Here is a 19,248-nt window from a genome sequence, read left to right on the forward strand (position 1 = left end):
AATGGGAGCAGGTAGCCATGGAGGTCAATGTAACGAAGGAAATGACAAGGGTGCCAGAAACATTCAATCACCTCAAGAATGGTTAAAGTCAGTGAATGCATCTTGAAATATCAAGTCCTATCCACTGCACCATCAACTTCACACAATGCTCAATGTACCACACCCTCATCACTCACCCATCAACAATCTCTAGCAATCAGGACTTATGCTGAACATTCACTGCTCCACCCCACTGTCACACACGTACCAACACTGGTCCTGAGCATTCAAAGCAACCAGGCTGTTGTTTGAGGACAATGATGGTTTGCTGTATGATATTCTTGGTCACAGTTTGACTCTCGTTGTAAGGGCACTGTCCATGTGTGGTCAAGTGGTGGAGTTGATGGGGCACGGGATGTTCTGAGCCATGTGTAGAGAAGATAGAGAGGATAGCCTTTGTCACCAAATCACCAGCCTTTGGTTCGACTTAGTGGTTCAAAGATGGCTGGAACGGCTTACTGCTGCAGGATAAAAGCATTATGACTGGGCCCAGGATAGTGGGCATTCACAAACATGATATTCTGTGCGTGGTCACACACTGACTGTGTGCTCAGCGAGTGAAACCGTTTACAGTTCTGATACGTCTTCTCCTTGAGATGTGGTTGCCTGAAGAGCCACGTGCATACAATCGATGACTCCATGCACCACTGGGAAGCCTGCTACACTGGCAAAGTAGATACCTGTTCTTCCTGCTTCTCTCTAATTAGAGACAAAACTATTAGTCCCCACAATTTGCATACAGGGCCTTAGTTACTGCCATGATGCTGTGATGAATGGCAAAGTGAGAAAAGTTGCCATTGTTGCTGGTGCTGGAAGGGTCCTGAAGCATAGAAATTGAGGAACACAGTGAATTTGACACTGGCAGTGCCATCCTTGCCCTACTCTGCAGCTGCAAGTCCAGTTGCAGGATGTGGCCACCTCTTGGTTGAAGCTTAACCATCTCGGACACTGCTCCTGGCTCACGTAAAGGTAGAAGTGTTCTTTGAAGACCCTCGATGGGAATGGTCTCCTGTTGAGGGCCTTCAACTTCACTCTGCACACAGCTTCTCCTCTTTTCTGCCTCTGTCCCATCTCCCTATCATGTTGAATCCCGAGAGGAATTACAACTATAGCCCCATGACTAAAAGCAAGCTGTTCTGAAGCTTTTAAAATTCACTCCATCCTTTGCAAAGGTCCAATGCCATTCTTCTGACTGAAAGAACGTATAAGCTCCTGCAACAACATAATACACAATACTTGCACTAACTCTGCAGCAGCAAAAGAAAGCCAAAAGCACCTCACTGAAAGTTCAGTTGTCATCCCTTTATATAGCACTAGTGGCAGGGTGGGGGTGGTAGTGGAGGTGGGGGTGGGGGCAGGGGAATGTCATTTGTTCAGTTCAACACATGTTCAGCTGTGAGTGTTTAAGAGAGGGCATTAACATGACATGCGACATCTAAATGACAAGTTGATTGCCAAATCTGACATCACAATCCACCCACTCTGCATGCTTCTGATGCATGCATTGGCTGCACGCACCATTGTTTTTCCTAACATGGCAATTAGCTGTGCTGTGTCGGAAGTCATCAGTTGCTGATCCTCTGCCATTTGTTTCAACTTTCCACTCCCTGTATCATGTAACCTGACTTAGTTTGGAAAAGAATGTCTTCTTTCTCTGGTTAAATTTATCAGTGAATGCTCTAGCCGCCCATACAGATGCCCATATAGATATTTTGTGTCTCAGCCAAGTCATCAAAGAGGTCAATTAGTTTCCCATGAGGGGACATCATACGTGTTAATTATATTTCAATTCTGTTTAATTGTTTGCAGGTGGAGGACATTAATTGGGGTTTCACTTCGGCAGCACATATACTAAAATTGGAACGATACAGAGAAGATTAGCATGGCCCCTGCGCAAGGATGACACGCAAATTCGTGAAGCATTCCATAAAAAGGGATACCAATACAAAAGCAAAATACTGAAGTTGCTGGAAATCTGAAATTAAACAGAAAATTCTGGGAATACTCAGCAGGTCTGGCGGCATCTTGTGGAGACCGAAACAGAGTTAATGGACTGGATTTTCACGGAGTAAGGGAGACACTGCAACCTGATTCTGGGATTCCCTGCCATATTTGTGGCCTCCCTAATTTTTGTCAGCATAGGTTAAGGGTGTGGAATCGTGACCTGCACAAGCCCGCACCCTGAACTTCCGATCTGGCCGGCTCCCTTGCAGGGATGTACATCTCCTAGCCCCCAGCAATTTTCATGGAGTCGGGCCAGCTTGGTTTGTGGCCCCTCAGAGGTACTGTGAATCATAGTCTGGATGATGGAACATTTTGAAAGGCAATACTAAAAGGTCTTACCCATCCAAGCCTCATTATGCATTCTTGGCTGACAGCTCAGACATCCATTAGTCTGTTGAAACAGCTGTACCCAAGGGAAAACATTGCTTGACTGATATCACTTACTCTTCAATCTATTTTGTCAATTGCACAATATTTACTTATACAAGATAAAGAGATGTAAAGTGCTTGTAGTTTATGCTATTGATCCTCTTAAAGATCTGTGGATTTTCAATTTTATAGGGCTATAGTTAAAAGCAGCTTTTTAAATAAAGTTATGAATGACTTTTTAAAAAGTGTTTCCACATATATCTTTCTCACTATAGGGTTCATTGGTTCTGTACAAAGTGTATAATGCATGGATGGGCATGGAAGTCCCAGAGGTTGGCATGGATGGGCCATGGGAGGTGGGTAGAGGGGCTTGAGTTGGCATGGATGGGGTATGGAAAGTGTGTGGGTGAGGATGTCTGGGAGTGTGAGGGGCAAAGCCTAGAGGGCCTTAATTTTTATTAGAACTGGAACGAAGTCCCAGAGCACAGAGGTAGGCCTTTTAACCACCCCAGTCGCTGCCTTTGCACTGTTCCAGGGGTGGCAAGCCTGACTCCAGTTAGCATCAGAATGACAAATCCACCTTTGCAGGCAATTTCTTCCAAGGTGGCCATACCAAGCCAGGATATTTCCTGACTCCCACTACTCGCCTCTAGGATGAAATTCCAGCCCAACGTTTCAGGTTTGTAATCTTTCATCAGTACCCATTCTGAGAATAGTCATTGTTAATTGTATAAATTAAGGTTAAGTCTCTCTCTGTCAGTACACAACCTCTCCATTGGCATTGAGGTGGCATAGTGGTAATGTCAATGGACTAGTAAGCTAGCAGCCCAGCCTAATGCCCTGGAGACACAGGTTCAAATACCACCATGGCAGCTGGTGGAATTAAAATCAAATCAATAAAATCTGGAATTAAAAGGCTAGTTTCAGTAATAATGACCAAAAAAACCCATCTGGTTCACTAGTGCTATTTAGGGAAGGAAATCTGCTGTCCTTGCATGGCCTATGTGTGACTCCGGGTTCACAGCAATGTAGACACTTTACTACTCTGTGCAATGGCCCAGCAAGCCAATCAGCCCAAGAGCAATTAGTGAGGGGACAAAAATGCTGGCCTTGTCAGTGATGCCAACATCTCATAAAAAGAATAAAGAAAAAAATGTCCTCAATTGTGGTGACACACAGAAATTGAGTAAAAGTTTTAGAGGAACCTTGTGGATACCTCAGAAAAGTTGAAGACTAAGGGAGACAAAAGATCTGGAGTGGTGCCCAAAGGTGGACTGATGTCTAAATATGTCATCTTTCTGGCAAATCCTGCAACCAAGCCTGTGCCATTCTTTTGGGTCCACATAACTGCAGGTCAATATGTATACCCTGACCAGGAAAATCCAGGAAATAGTGAGCGATATTTTGGTGGTGAGTGACCATGGCATGGGTAAAGTGACAATGCAGAGTTGTAAAATGGACCGACAGATCTATGCCCTAAGGTTTACTTAGGCTGCCCAGATGTACTCGCCATTCTAATGTTCAATCTACATTAAAGCTTCTCCATTCCTCAGGGGGTTTGCTCATGTAGGCTTTAGAAAAATGCTTATTTTATGTTTTCTTGAGAGAAGTGGAGGACTGGGATTTTTTGTGCAACAATATGTGAGATCGCAATGATTGGAATTGAGCACATTTTGCATCTTGTGTCTATGCCAAGAACTCCCCAATTAGCACTAGCACAGGCCAAATACAGATTAATACTCTTTTTAAACTGCCCCATCAAACATTCCCAGGTGTGTACAGTATGAGTTACATGCATTGTAAATTGCCCTCTCCACTGCTGCAACAAACATCCCCAGTTCAGTATAGCACAGGTTAAGTACAATGTTAAGTTCCCTCTACACTTTCATATGGATGGAGCAAAGATTAGGTGAAGAATAAAACTTTCTTTTAACTGCCTCATCAATATGCCTTAATCCCAATTTTAGAAGAGCATCTCCTCGCACCAATGTGCTATTTGTATCTCTACATCCTTGTCTATTTGCAGGTGATAGTTTACTGTGTATTTGTGGGGAGTTTTGTGTCATGCATTTGTGCTTGCACATAACTGGATTAAATTTTGTTCCCTTATGGCCCATACAGCCTGCAAAGTTAAAGACTTTCGTCCTATTAATCTGGCTAGTTTTAAATGCAAGCCAAGGAAACAAAGTACATTGTATCCATCCTCTGCACTACACAATAACCTGCTTGATGCTAGTAATATTGGAGTTTTACTGAAGTTACAGAAAAGACAATGTCATTTTTTTGCCTCAACATACTGCAGGATCACATTTAATACAATTATATAAATGAGACTATGGTCTAATATGAAATATATATGAATGGAAGTCACAGCTAATATATCCAAAAACTGATTGTTGTAATAAAGATTGTTCTTTTATCGCCTGTTAACACAGATATGATGAAATTAGTTATTGCTCTGATTATTGACTAAATTTGTTATTGTTGACTAGTTTCTCCTCTGATCAATACAATGAATTAGTTGCAACCAATATTACATGGAGTATAAATTTTTGATTGGCTCCTGCTCAGGTAAAACCCTGTGGATTAGTTCCTGCTCAGATTACCTCCTGCTATGGCACTAAACTTTGACTATTTATCAGGCTAGTTCCTGTTCATCTGGACATTGTTTTGATTAAATGCTGTTTTCAAGCAAAAGACAAAACTGAAGCTTTTGCAACCATCTTCAGCCAGAAATTGCAAGTGGATGATCTATCTCAGTCTCCTCTTGAAGTCCCCAGCATCACAGATGCCAGTCTTCAGCCAATTCGCTTCATTCCATGTGATATCAAGAAATGGGTGAACACACTGGACACACTGAAAGTTATGGTCTCTGACAGTGTCCCAGCTTTAGCACTGAAGACTTACATTATATAACTAACTTTGCCCCTAGCCAAGCAGTCCCAGTGCAGCTACAACACTAGCAGCTACACAGCAATGTGGAAAATTGCCCAGATATGTCTTTCCACAAAAGCAGGACAAAGCCAATCCAGCTAACTATTGCCCCATCAGTCTACTCCCAATCATCAGGAAAGTGATGGAAGGTGTTGTAGATAATGGTAGCAAACAGCACTAACTCAACAATAACCTTCTGATGAATGTTCAGTTTGGGTTCCACTAGGGCCACTTGACTCCAGACCTCGTTACAAATATGAAGTGTGTAAAATTGTTATGTTTGGGAACTGAATCCTTAACTTAAGGCAAAATGAAGGGGGTCATGTGACTTGTTCTGAATTCTGCCTGACAACAAGCTTGGGTGGCTTGATTGTTAAAGGTGGGGGGGGGGGTCCAGATTGTCTTACTAGGAAGAGGGTGTGAGATATTCACACTTGTAAACAACGACCAGGACAGCTATGCTGTCAGTCAATAAACTGTTAGTCTCCAAGTCTCACAGAGGGGTGTTAGTAATGTCAGGTTTTGTAAACAGTTATACTTTAAACTGCCTATTTAATTTCAAGGTAGAATGCAGTCAGGGGTTTAAACAATAGCTAATTAACATTTCTACTTGAATACATGGCCCATGTGATTCACATTGCCATGTAGATGGGACTTGAGAGGGAAACAGTCCATCACAAACCATTTGTAGTAGAGGATTTCAGGGTTTTTCTTAAGATATCCCTGAACCTCACAGGCAGGTCAGTCTGCAAGAACCTGAGAGAGAGAGCAGAGAGATACAGGTAGCTAATCTCTATAGTTCACCATGCAGAAAGTGGGTGGGAGCTTGCAATCAAGTTGAAGAGACAAAGTTTGTGAGGATTTAAATGACACTAGAAGATTCACTTAGCTGTTGCTAGAGGGAGGGATCTCCAGGGTAATCCTTACCATGAAAGTCAGTTTGGGGGTAAGAAGTTATCTGGTTGGAAAAGGAAAAAATGCAAGCAAACCATTGGAAGCTGAGAATAGCTTTGAACCAGTTCCCTTAGAATGAATTATCCACTTAAGGGACAGGATAAAGTAAAACAGCAGTTAGGATTTTTAGTTGTTTTAAAAGTAAATGGGGTTCACTTTTTCTGTAGCCTGGAGTTGCCTACTAAAAATAATGTTTAGTCAATGTTGTTTTGAACTTATTGTTATATTTAAAGTCTTAAAACTTGAAATCTTGTCTTGTGAATCTTCCAGCCAGTTATTGGAAATTAAAATATCTTTTTAAAAGTTATCAGTCTCTATGGGGTTCACTTTGGTCCAAACATCTTTGAAAAAAACAAATTTTAAAGATGAGATGAGAGTGTCTGCCCTTGACATCAAGCCAGCATTTGATCGAGGATGGTATCAAAGATGCTTGGTAAAATCAAAGTCAATGGAAATCAGGCGGAAACACTCCATTGGTTTAAGTTATACCTAGTAGAAAAAAATGGTTGTAATTGTTCGGGGTCAATTATCTCAGCCACAGGACATCGCTGCAGCAGTTCCTCAAGGTAGTGCCCTAGGCCCAAAGATCGTCAGCTGCTTCATCAAAGATCTTCCCTCCAACATAAGGTCAGAAGTGGGCATGTTCTCTGATGATTTTGCAGTGCTCAGTTCCATTTACAACTTGCCCACATGCAGCAAGGGCTGCTAGTCCTGGTTTGGGCTGATAAGTGACAAGTAATATCTACACAACACAAATGCCAGGAAATAACCATCTCCAACTAGTGAAAATATAACCATCTCCCCTTGCCATTCATTGACATTATCTTGGCTGAGTCCCCCACCATCAACATCCATATCAAATATTGTGATTTCAAGAGCAGGCCAAGATGCTGGGAATTCTGTAGTGAGTAACTCACCTCTAGACTCCCCAAAGCTACAAGGCATAAGTCAGGAGTGTGATGGAATACTTTCCACTTGCCTGGATGAATGTAGCTCCAACAACACTCAAAAAACTTGACATAATCCAGCACAAAGTAGACCACTTGTTCAGCACTCCAAAAACCACCTTAAATATTCATTCCCTTCAACACAGCACAGTGGCAGCAGTGTGTACCATCTACAAGACGCACTGCAGGAACTCACCAAGGCTCCTCCGACAACACCTTCCAAACCCGTGACTCTACCAACTAAAAGAACAAGGGCAGCAGATAAATGGGAACACCACCACCTGCAAGTTCCTCTTCAAGCCACACAGCATCCTGACTGGGAAATACATTGCCATTCTTTGACTGTTGCTGGGTCAAAATTCTGGAACTTCCTCCCAAACAGGACTGTAGGTGTACCTACAGCACATGGACTGTAGTAGTTCAAGAAGGTGGTTCATCACAATTTCCCAAGGGCAATTGGGGTTGGGCAATAAATGCTGACTTAGCTAGTGTTGTTCATATCCCATGAACAAATTAAAAAAAACTTGGCTGTTGCTGCTCAGGTTGTTTCCTATGACTAGTTAGCTCTCACAATTACTTGTCGACTGGTTCCTGTTGAACAGTTCTTGCTGAGACAAGATCCTGCTGACTAGGCTAATTTTGATCAAACAGTCTTTGTTGACTGTTTGCTATTCAGATCAGTTCCCACTGAACAAAGATCTTGATGATCAGTCACTGTTCACATTTGTACCTCCTGCTTCAATAAGAGCCCAGAGACCAGTTACTGCTTAACTAGGTACTGCTTAACTAGGTCCTGCTTGGTTTCAATCCTATTGACATTAATGAACAGATTATTAATCAGTTGGTGACCAGATTAGTTACAATTCAGACTAGCACTGTTTCAAAGACAATTCCAATTAAACATACTGCTGAAGGGATCAACGCTTGATGGAAGCCCAACTGATTTAATCCGCTTGATCCAAGGTTTAGTTTTAAACCGGCAGCACATCATTTCACAGTAGTGATCTTCTTCCTCCTCTTTTTCCTCCTGTGGGGGTGGGGGAGGAGCTTCTGGGGCCTTCTTGACTGGTGCTGTGGTATAAAGTAAATCAATAGTCAGATTTGTTTGAGAAAGTAAAAATTAATTAGCCACTTAATGGAGCAAGTTAAATGGTGACCTCAGGAAGTCCCAGGATGCCTTACCACCAACTTAAAAACTTTTAAAATGTAGTCCCCATTGCAATGTAGGAAATATGACAGTAAAGAATCATAATAATATCCTCTACTGCCACTGTGGGCAGTGTCCCTAACCCCCAGATTTAATATTGATTCAAAGACATATCGACAGGGAAGACTGAACTTCAGTCTCAGTTTAGATTCACTCCCTAACAGGACATCTCAGAAGTATCTAGGCTACCAGTAGGCAACAGAAAGGAGACTTTCATTCTACATGTCTGGTTAGGCTCAGAATCTGAGTCACAGAACTGAGAGGTGAGTACATTTTGAGCCATCTAATCTCCACACCTGCCCTACCCCCATTCTGTTTGTATTTTCCGGAGTTCCTCTACATTCAATGCAACCTAGTGCCACTGTATGATGTCTTGTGAAATCTTCCCTGAAACTTGGTCAGTAGTTCAAACAAACCATCCAGTTACACCAGTCTATGATTTCACATTACAAAAACAGAATTACCTGGAAAAACTCAGCAGGTCTGGCAGCATCGGCAGAGATGCTGCCAGACCTGCTGAGTTTTTCCAGGTAATTCTGTCTTTGTTTTGGATTTCCAGCATCTGCAGTTTTTTTGTTTTTATCTCTATGATTTCACATTGTTGTCCAATGCATATACTGTCTACCAGCCTCTTTCCAATCACCATGTCTTGACCCCAATTCTCTATTCCCTTTACTTACATGCAGATGGACTTTCTTCATCTTCAGATGCATCAGGGTCAATGAGCTTTTCCTTCACCAGTTCTGTTCGTGCCTTAAAGCTTCTCACCAGCTCTTGGAGACGTTCATTAATGATAGCACTGGTAATACTTGTTGTTGAACCCTGTTTATCTCTGGAACTGAACACAAATCTGAATTCAGGCACTTCGAGTTTTAATACAAGGTGTATTGGATGCCAATGTTAAAAATGTAGCCTGATGACACTAATGTCGAAAACATCAATGTTAAAATTTAGCCGAAGGGCCATACTGTTGTGCACGCCGTACTAAATCCAACTATTTCAGAATAATATTATTGCAATTCTAGCATCCTTGTGCATCTTGTCCATCACTAATACCTATATATATATACACCTTTGTAAACACAGGCATACCCCGCTCATTACGCAGCTCTCCTGGTTCAACCACTACCCAATCCCTGGTGGTATGCCCTCACTACCTGGCCTTGCTGTCACATCCAGCTCACCAGCCTACCCTGCTGGCACATGCTGTTCACCACCCAACCCTGCTGGCACATCCTGCTCAATAACCAACCCTGCTGGCACATGCTGTTCGCCACCCAAACGTGCTGGCACATGCTGTTCGCCACCCAACCCTGCTGGCACATCCTGTTCACCACCCAACCCTGCTGGCACATGCTGTTCACCACCCAACCCTGCTGGCACATGCTGCTTACCACTCAACCCTGTTGGCACATCCTGCTCACCACCCAACCCTGCTGGCACATGCTGTTCACCACTCAACCCTGCTGGCACATGCTGTTCACCGCTCAACCCTGCTGGCACATGCTGTTCACCGCTCAACCCTGCTGGCACATGCTGTTCACCGCTCAACCCTGCTGGCACATGCTGTTCACTGCTCAACCCTGCTGGCACATGCTGTTCACCGCTCAACCCTGCTGGCACATGCTGTTCACCGCTCAACCCTGCTGGCACATGCTGTTCACCACTCAACCCTGCTGGCACATCCTGCTCACCACTCAACCCTGCTGGCACATTCAACTCACTACCAAACCCTGCTGGCACATTCTGTTCGCCACTCAACCCTGCTGGCACATCCTGTTCACCGCCCAACCCCGCTGGCACATTCTGTTCACCACTCAACCCTGCTGGCACATGCTGTTCACCGCTCAACCCTGCTGGCACATGCTATTCACCACTCATCCCTGCTGGCACATCCTGCTCACCACTCAACCCTGCTGGCACATTCTGCTCACTACCAAACCCTGCTGGCATATTCTGCTCACTACCCTGCTGCTTTACATTTGGACTCTGCTCTAGGGAACATTTGCAGCTGTCTGACCTGGGCCACCCCAACCCCACTCAGCCTGATGACACCTAATGCCCCTAGTTCTTCCACTGCTGCTTCCAGCCTTTGCTTCTGCTCCTTTACAGCTTCTATTCATATAATTGAGCAATAGGACAGCTGGGCATTAAGGAAGTAAATAAATATATGCAGCCTGGAATTCTGCTTTCGTGGTAGATCTAGTTTCTTGGGTCGAGTTCCAACTGAGAATTGATATAATAATAATAAATACATACACCCTGAATAAATGCAATTGGGCAGAGGTACAGCATCACCAAATTAATTAAGTAAATAAAATAAATTAAATCAGGATATTCGCCTGAGGCTCATGCTCTTCCTGCTCTTCTGTGGCACTTAAATTTCTGTCACTGCCCCCTCTCTCTCTTTCACTTCCTTCTTCTCCATATCCATTCCTCCCTCCAACACCTCCCACTTTATGTTTATTATAAACTGCAATCCTCACATCAAGGGCCAAGCCCAGATGCTCAGATGGGAACAACCATCCATAAGCAGTTGAGTGTACGTGTCTCACCATTCCGCCCACCTGTAATACTAAACTTGCCCTTTTGATGTTGTTTGCAGTCAGCAACATTTGACATTTTTCTGAAACAATGAAGGGAAGGTACTGTATCAAAAATAAGTAGCACCTGCAGCAGCGGGATTAACTTAATAAAAATTAACAATCTAAACTACCATATTCATCTCCCAGCCAAGAACCAATGTATATCTTGTCTTAAGATAAAAGCAAAATACAGCGGTTGCTGGAAATCCGAAACAAAAACAAAAATATCTGGAAAAGCTCAGCAGGTCTGACAGCATCTGCGGAGAGGAATACAGTTAACATTTTGAGTTCGAATGACTCTTCATCAGAACTAAGAAATATAGAAATGAGGTGGAATATAAGCTGGTTGAAGGGGGGGGGTGGGGTGGTGGGTGGGACAGATAGATCTAAGTAGAAGGCCAGTGATAGGTGGAGGCAAAGAAGAGATTGCCAAAGATGTCATAGACAAAAGGACAAAGGGGTGTTGATGGTAGTGATATTAGTTGAGGAATGTGCTAATGTCACTGAGGAAGAAAAAATGGCTGTGAAAGCAAGTTTTAGTAAACACCTTGTCAAACACCAGGAGAGAAATGGAAAGCAATGAAGGTGAACAGGGCAAAAGAGACAGGTGAAAATCCTGTCAGAGGGAAGAGCAATACTTCTTCAAGGTAGGCATCCCTTGAAGAAAAGTGGCAGTCAATTAAACACTAAGATAAAAGCAAAATACTGCAGATGCTGGAAATCTGAAACAAAAACAAAAATACCTGGAAAAACTCAGCAGATCTGACAGCATCTGCAGAGAGGAATACAGTTAACATTTCGAGTCCAAATGACTCTTCATCAGAACTAAGAAGTATAGAAATGAGGTGGATTATAAGCTGGTTGAAGGGGGGTGGGACAGATAGAGCTGGGTCGAGGGCTAGTGATAGGTGGAGGCAAAGAAGAGATTGGCAAAGATGTCATAGACAAAAGGACAAAGGGGTATTGACAGTGGTGATAGCATATTCCTCAGCTAATATCACCACCATCAATACCCCTTTGTCCTTTTGTCTATGACATCTTTTGGCAATCTCCACCTATCACTTGCCCTCTACCCAGCTCTACCTGTCCCACCCCCCTTCAACCAGCTTATATTCTACCTCATTTCTATATTTCTTAGTTCTGATGAAGAGTCATTCGGACTAGAAACGTTAACTGTATTCCTCTCCACAGATGCTGTCAGACCCTCTACCCAGCTCGAAACTGTCCTACCCCACCTTCAACCAGCTTATATTCCACCTCATTTCTATTTTTCCAGGTATTTTTGTTTTTGTTATATCTTGTCTTACTGACCTTTCATCAACCTGAAGGCAGGTCTGACTATGCCAAGCTTGTACAGGTAACTCCTGGGATGGGTCATCTACACTTTCTTCATGGGAGGACTTATCTCTGTCAGTAAAGAAAATGAAATCGCAGGTCATTGTTCAAAGTCAATTAAAAGCTATCACAGAGGGACTTTTGACTCTGCCAGTAGCCAGCAGGATAAGTCATGGCAAGGACCAAAGTTGACATCCTTTATATCACCATGATATCAGGGACAAGATTTTTAACCTCGTTGGGTGAGTGCGGCGGGGGGCCCAGAAGTGGTCGCGAAACAGACCACTTCCTGTGATCGGGCTCCGACTGTGATTTCACACTGGCTGGCCAATTAATGGCCAACCAGTGTGAATTGTGTGCTGCAACGCTGAGCGCTGCTGGGGTGGGGGTGGGAAGAGGGCGAGCGTGGACATTTGTACATGCGTGAGGTTGTGCGCACTGAAAGCTCCCTGAAGACACAGAGTTGTCTCAGGGAGCTGAAGATTTTTAAAAAACATAAATAAAGGCTTTAAAAATGTTAAAGACATTTCCCCTCATGTGACTCTTTCACATGAGCAGGGACATGTTATAAATGAGATTTCAACATTTTAATTTTGTTTTTAACTCCTGTTGGAAACCTCATCCTGCCTGTGGATGAAGTTTCATGAAAAATCCAAAGGCTGCTTGGCCTTTTCGCCCACCTGCCAACTGAACATCTGGGCGGGCAGCAAAAATCAGATTTAATGAATTGATTTAAGGGCCTTAATAGGCCTCTTAATTGTCGGTGGGCGCACTACCAACTCTTGTGTGCACCCGCCAAGTGAAATATCGTGTGAGTGCACGATGACGTCGGGACACTAGCCCAATGTCATCGTGCACTACTTTACTCTCGTTCAGGTCGGGTGCACACCTGCCTGACAAGAGTAAACCTCTGGCCCAGGAGTCTGAGTGATTCAGTTGGTTAAAAGCAAAATACTGCGGATGCTGGAAATCTGAAACAAAACAGAAAATGCTGGAAAAACTCAGCAGGTCTGGCGGCATCTGAGGAGAGAGAAACAGAGTTAACATCTTGAGTCTGTATGACTTTATAATTCAGTTGGTAGTGCTTCTGCTTCTGAGCCAGAAGGCCCTTGCTCAAGTCCCACCCCAGGATTTGTTGGCTAAGGAAGGAATGTTCAAGTAGCTCAAAACAGGTTGTTAATCAGCCTGTCAAAGCCTCCCAATATTCCACCATTTTGCAAGGGAGAAAAGAATATGTAGATATGCACAAAAACTATGATATTGAGTTAAGTTATTGCATTTCATGCCAGGGATGTGGAAGAGATTGACAATCAGTGAGCGTTTCTGTACCTCATACTGGAAATCAGATTTGACCAAGTTACTGGTTTGTTCGCAGCAGCTGACTGTTCAGCTTAAGTATCTTCCTGGTAACTATCTTCATATTGACCAGTATGAGATACGTATTCAAATAGGCAGGATGGGCATACAGGATAAACTGTCCCTTAGAAAGGACAGATTGGTCAGGGATAGTCAGCGTGGTTTTGTTAGGGGAAAATCGTGTTTTACTAAATTAATATAAATTTTTGAGGAAGTAACTAGGAGGATTGATGAGAGTAGTGCAGCGGATGTTGTCTCCATAGATTTTAGTAAGGCATTTGACAAGGTCCCACATGGCAGATTGGTCAGAAAAGTGAGATCCCATGGAATACAGGGGAAGGTGGCAAGTTGAATCCAAAATTGGCTCAGCAACAGGGAGCAAAGTGTAATGGTGAATGGATGTTTTTGCGAATGGAAGCCACAGGGCTCAGTGTTGGAGCCCTTGCTGTTTGTTGTATATATCAATGATTTGGACTTAAATGTGGGAGGAACGATTTGGAAATTTGCAGATGACACGAAAAATGGCCATGTGGTTGATAGTTAAAAGGGATAGCTGTTGTCTCCAGAATTATATCAATGGCTTGGTTGAGTGGGTGGTGAAGTGGCAAATGGAATTTGATCTGGAAAAGTGTGAGGTAATGCATTTGGGGAGGGCAGACAAAGCAAGGGAATACTCAATAAACAAGAGGATATTGAGAGGGTTTGAGGAAGTGAGAGACCTTGGAGTGTATGTCCACAGGTCCCTGAATGTGGCCGGACAGGTGGATAAGGTGGGAAAGAAAGCATATGGAATATTTTCCTTTATTGGCTGAGGTATTGAATACAAAAGCAGCGATATAATAATGGAACTATATAAAATGTTAGTTAGGCCACAACTGGAAATTTATGTACAGTTCTGAGTGCCACATTACAGGAAGGACATAATTGCTCTGGAAAGTGTACAGAGGAGATTTACAAGAATGTTACAAGGGCTTAAAAACTGCAGCTCTGAAGAAAGATTGGATAGGCTAGGGTTGATTTCCTTAGAACAGAGGAGGCTGAGCTGTGACCTAATTGATGTGTACAAAATTATGAGGGGCCTAGATAAGGTTGATGGGAAAAACCCATTTCCCCTAGCTGAGGGGTCAATTACCAGGGTGCATAGTTTGAAGGTGATTGGTAGAAGGATTAGAGGGGACATGACGAAAAACCTTTTCACCCAGAGGGTAGTGGGCATCCATAATTCACTACCTAAATTGGTGGTTGAGGCTGAAACACTCAACTCATTTAGAAGTATCTGGATCTACACCTGAAGTGCAGATTCTAACCTGCAAGGCTATAGGCCTGGTGCTGGAAAATGAGATTTAAATGAGCAGCTAGTTTCTTTTTTTCTCGATTTTGGCTGGTGCAGACATGATGGGCCGAATGGCCTTATTCTGTGCTGTAACTTTCCTATGGTTCTAAATAAAAGGTACAAACACTTAAAAATGCTGAAAACACAACACCTAAATGTTTCAATAAGTCTTACACCTTACATTTCAACCTATCCTTTCTTTTTAAGTTGCTGATTAGCCTGCTGTGTAATTTCACAACTTTCTGTCCAATTTGAGGCCTAAGGGTTAGGACAGCAATGAGATCTGAATGGCAAATTAACATCTTTACTCCACAACTTCTTATAATTGCATTGGTGAATTGGATGAACCTCAAAGGTCAAACGAGGGTAGATTTTCATCTATTCCTGAAAGACAACTCCACATGTTTTACCTCTAAGTGGAGGCCCAGCCTCTGGGTGGCTACAATTCAGGCAGGAAAATTGAACACAGCTTCAAACCTCTCAGGGATCAATGTCTCTTAGCTGTTTATAATGTTTTTCATGGATTCCTACCCCTAAAATTATGTCTAGAGAACCATGATAGATTTGTGAAATTTCAGGCCTTGTACAATTTACCACTTTGAAAGTTCATGCTGTGCTTTTATTAATAGCTCTCAATTTAGAGCAGAAAATAAGATGGATAACTGCAGTACCTCCAGGTACTCCATTTCCTTGTGCAATTGAAATGGCAGGTGCCATGGATTTTGTTGCAGTAACTGCATGGGCCAATAGGTGATCCAGCACCTGCTGAGCCAAGTGAGCCTGGCAATTATCTAGGATAGAAGTGGTATTGATCCAAGAGATAGCACTCTCAGTCACGCCAACTCCTGCCATTCCCCTACCACATCCTCAGCATGACAAGAGAAAGGCATGCGAGCAGACATGAGATTACTGAAGCCCTGCATTATACACTCCTCAAACATGGTGAATCCAGACAACTGTACTTTGGAGCCCAAGGCCTTGAGTCTCAGTAAAATTATTTGTGATGAAAATGAGGCCTGAGTTTGGAACCTTGGTTGGGAAGTTGGGAGGCTTCCATTGCTGCTGAGAAAGCAGGAATGATCATGTTCTCCATGGTCATTGGAAGCTTGGTCAAACAAGAACAATAATAACTTACATTTATATAGTGTTTTTATCATAGTAAAATGTTCCAAGGTATTTCACAACTTTAAACAACTTTGCTATGGAGTCATATAAGGAGATATTAGGGCAGATGACCAAAAGAGGTAGGTTTTAAGGATCACCTTAAAGTAGGAAAGAGAGGCAGAGAGATTTAGGGAGGGAATTCCAGATCTTAGGCCTTGGCAGCTGAAAGCACAACTGTGAGCACACAATTGATCCTGAATGGAATTTGGTGCCTATAGGACACAGTTCGTGAAGTTTTGGTTGACCTCAAGTTTACAGAGATTAAAGCTTGGAAAGCTGGCAAGGAGTTTTTTAAATTCATTCTTGGCATCTGAGCATTGCTGTCAAGGCCTGTATTTATTGTTCATCCCTAGTTGCCCTTGAGAAGGTGAGCTGCCTTCTTGAACTGCTGCAGTCCATGTAGTGAATGTACTTCCACAGTGATGCTAGGGAGGGAGCACCAGGATTTTGACCCAACAACAATGAAGGACCATCGATAATATTTCAAAGTCAGAATGGTGTGTGACTTGGAGAGGAACTTGCAAATGTCGGCATTCCCTGTGCCCGTTGTCTTTGGCCGTTGGAATAGTAAAGTTTGCAGGTAACAAAGGCACAACTGGAAGTTATTGACTTTAATTGATGCCTTCAAAATGTCCAAACTGCTTGGCTTATTGTCAAATATGTCCATGAACCACTGGCAATGAGCTAACAAGAGAGGGTAAAATCCCAGAGTTCAGCTGTTGAAGGAGTCATTGAGCTGGCTCTCCAGCTCACAAGTTGTGATTTCTGCTGTTGAACCTGCACTTGTTCCCCTTCCCTTATCCTCTGTGCTTCATTGTGCTCCCTCATGTAACACTTCCCCAACCTTCTCCCCTCCTCCAACACAATCAGAAGATCTTCTCAGTGCCAATGTAGCAGAGAGTGATACTGGATGATTGAGATGCTCGATGAGTCATCGGGCTCAACAATTTACTTTGGCTGGATACCTTGAGGCATGTTTTTGGGGGCCCTCCACATCTTGCCCTACCCCATTCATTAAAATTTAGATGTGAAGTAAAATGCTTGAAGACATAGGCCTGTAAAATATTCAACATACAAACATATGAACATACAAATTAGGAGCAGGAGTAGGCCATTCGGCCCCTCAAGCCTGCTCTGCAATTCAAAAAGATCATGGCTGGTCTGATTGTAACCTCAACTCCACATTCCCACCTACCCCCTATATCCTTTGACTCCCTTGTTAGTCAAGAATCTATTTACCTCTGCCTTAAAAATATTCAATGACCCTGCCTCCACTTGTCTCTGGGGAAGAGCGTTCCAAAGATTCATGAACATCTGAGAGAAAAAAATTCTTCTCATTTCCATCTTAAACTGCATTAATAATAAAGCTAATCATGTCGCAGTGTAATTATAAATAAAATGGTCCCAGGAGGAACAAAGCAATATTTCTGCATTATGCTGAGTTTTACTGGAAGCCTCACATTTAGCTGAGGCCCTGAGAATGAGACCTGCAGGCTTGTGTTTCAATCCACTGCTGTTAAGGAGCGGAAGAAGAAACAGAAGCAAATGTCAAGTCAGGCCTTGAACTTAAGTTTTAGATGGAGGGGCATGTAAGGGAAGATTTTGTGTCTCAGTGCTAGCAGCATAAACTGCACCGCCAGATGCTCATATTGAGATTTTGCACACCCCAAGTTTGTGATATTTCTTCTGCTAAAATCAACGGAGAGAGAATGACAGCCTTGGTGGGCAAAAATTTCATGGCAGGAGGGCAGCATTTCCTGTTATGCATTGCTAGTAGGCACAGTTCTGTACCATGAAATGATGAAATGCATGATCTCCCATTTTGTGTCATGCATTACAGTGTTGCTAAGTATCTGCGTACATGAAAGAATGAGTGAACGGTTGAGAAATGAGTTAAAGAGCAAAAAATTGTACTCGTTATGAGTTTGGAGGCCAGTTTCTTCATCCTCCCCCAGTCTTTCTGTTGCCTTCAAACTCAGAAGTTCCAAGGTCCTCTCTTCATCAGGAGTCAAGGATTACAGCTTTAGTTAAACCCATTCTGCCTGCGGGTGCTTCCTGCTAGCATGTGGAATAACACATAAACATGGATTTTTTTTAATATTCATTCAAGAGATTTGGGTTTCGCTGGCTGGGCCAGCATTTATTGCCCATCCCTAATTACCCTTGAGATGGTGGTGGTGAGCTACCGTCTTGAACTGCTGTAGTCCATGTGGTGTAGGTACACTACAATGCTGTTAGGGAGGGAGTTCCAGGATTTTGACCCAGCAATAGTGAAGGAATGATGACATATTTCCAAGATGGTGAGTGGCTTGGAGGGGAACTTGTGTCAGATGAAGCTGTCAGTACTCGCTGTTATAAGACATAATCTGACACAAACATCTGGAGTAAATACATGCAAAATTATTTGAAGAAATCTTGAAGCTGTGTCAGTGTTCCCCTGCTCCTCCACAGGCTGTCCTCCATAGTCCTTGCTGATAGTTGGCACTGTAATGGTGTGCATTTGGGGTACGTGCCCAATAGTTCTCCACCAAGAACATCGGAAAAATTAGGGCTGCTGTATTCAGGAGTAAGTGATTTTATGATGGTGTGATAAGTGATAAATACAAACAAACAACTTCTTAGGCCTTGAAAACAAATATTTTACAATCAGAAGGAGTCACATTCCTTCATAAGTTAAGTAGCATTGGAGATTTAAAAGAAAATATTTTACTTTGCTTTACCTGTTTACTCTTTTATCTCTCTCCCTTAATGCCATCTGTATTTCCCTTTCTCTACAACATTCAAATCTAATTTATATTCTTGTTTTTTATACTTTCTGGTAAACTCTGTGGGCAGGGTTTCTGAGCCCTGCTGAGGACAGAATTAGGTCCAGCCATTTTAGGGAAGGCGGGATTGGGACCAGTAGGGCTGCCCACTCCCAGGAGACAGGTAGCCAATTAGGGTCATTAAGAACTGTGTTAAGGCCTTTAGTTTCTCAACACAGTGGGCGAGGGGAAGAGTTCGACTGCTTGGAGGTGTGAA

At 43.0% G+C, this 19,248-nt stretch overlaps 1 protein-coding gene and 1 non-coding gene across 2 annotated transcripts in view; one reads left to right on the top strand and one right to left on the bottom strand.

Moving 5' to 3' along the window:
* LOC121280034 (cyclic nucleotide-gated cation channel beta-1-like) overlaps positions 1 to 19,248 on the bottom strand; it is an 83,042-nt gene that overhangs the window by 43,175 nt on the left and 20,619 nt on the right. The window contains exons 8-9 of the mRNA XM_041191664.1: positions 9,135 to 9,292; positions 8,154 to 8,318 (exon numbers count right to left, since the gene is read on the bottom strand). Coding sequence (XP_041047598.1) covers positions 8,154 to 8,318; positions 9,135 to 9,292 — 323 coding nt within the window. The remainder of the gene's footprint in view (positions 1 to 8,153; positions 8,319 to 9,134; positions 9,293 to 19,248) is intronic.
* On the top strand, positions 1,866 to 1,973 carry LOC121280658. The gene has a single exon (XR_005943685.1). It is a non-coding gene; the product is annotated as a U6 spliceosomal RNA (small nuclear RNA).

Source organism: Carcharodon carcharias, chromosome 7 (genome assembly GCF_017639515.1).
Source record: "Carcharodon carcharias isolate sCarCar2 chromosome 7, sCarCar2.pri, whole genome shotgun sequence".
Classification (NCBI taxonomy): Eukaryota; Metazoa; Chordata; class Chondrichthyes; order Lamniformes; family Lamnidae; genus Carcharodon; species Carcharodon carcharias.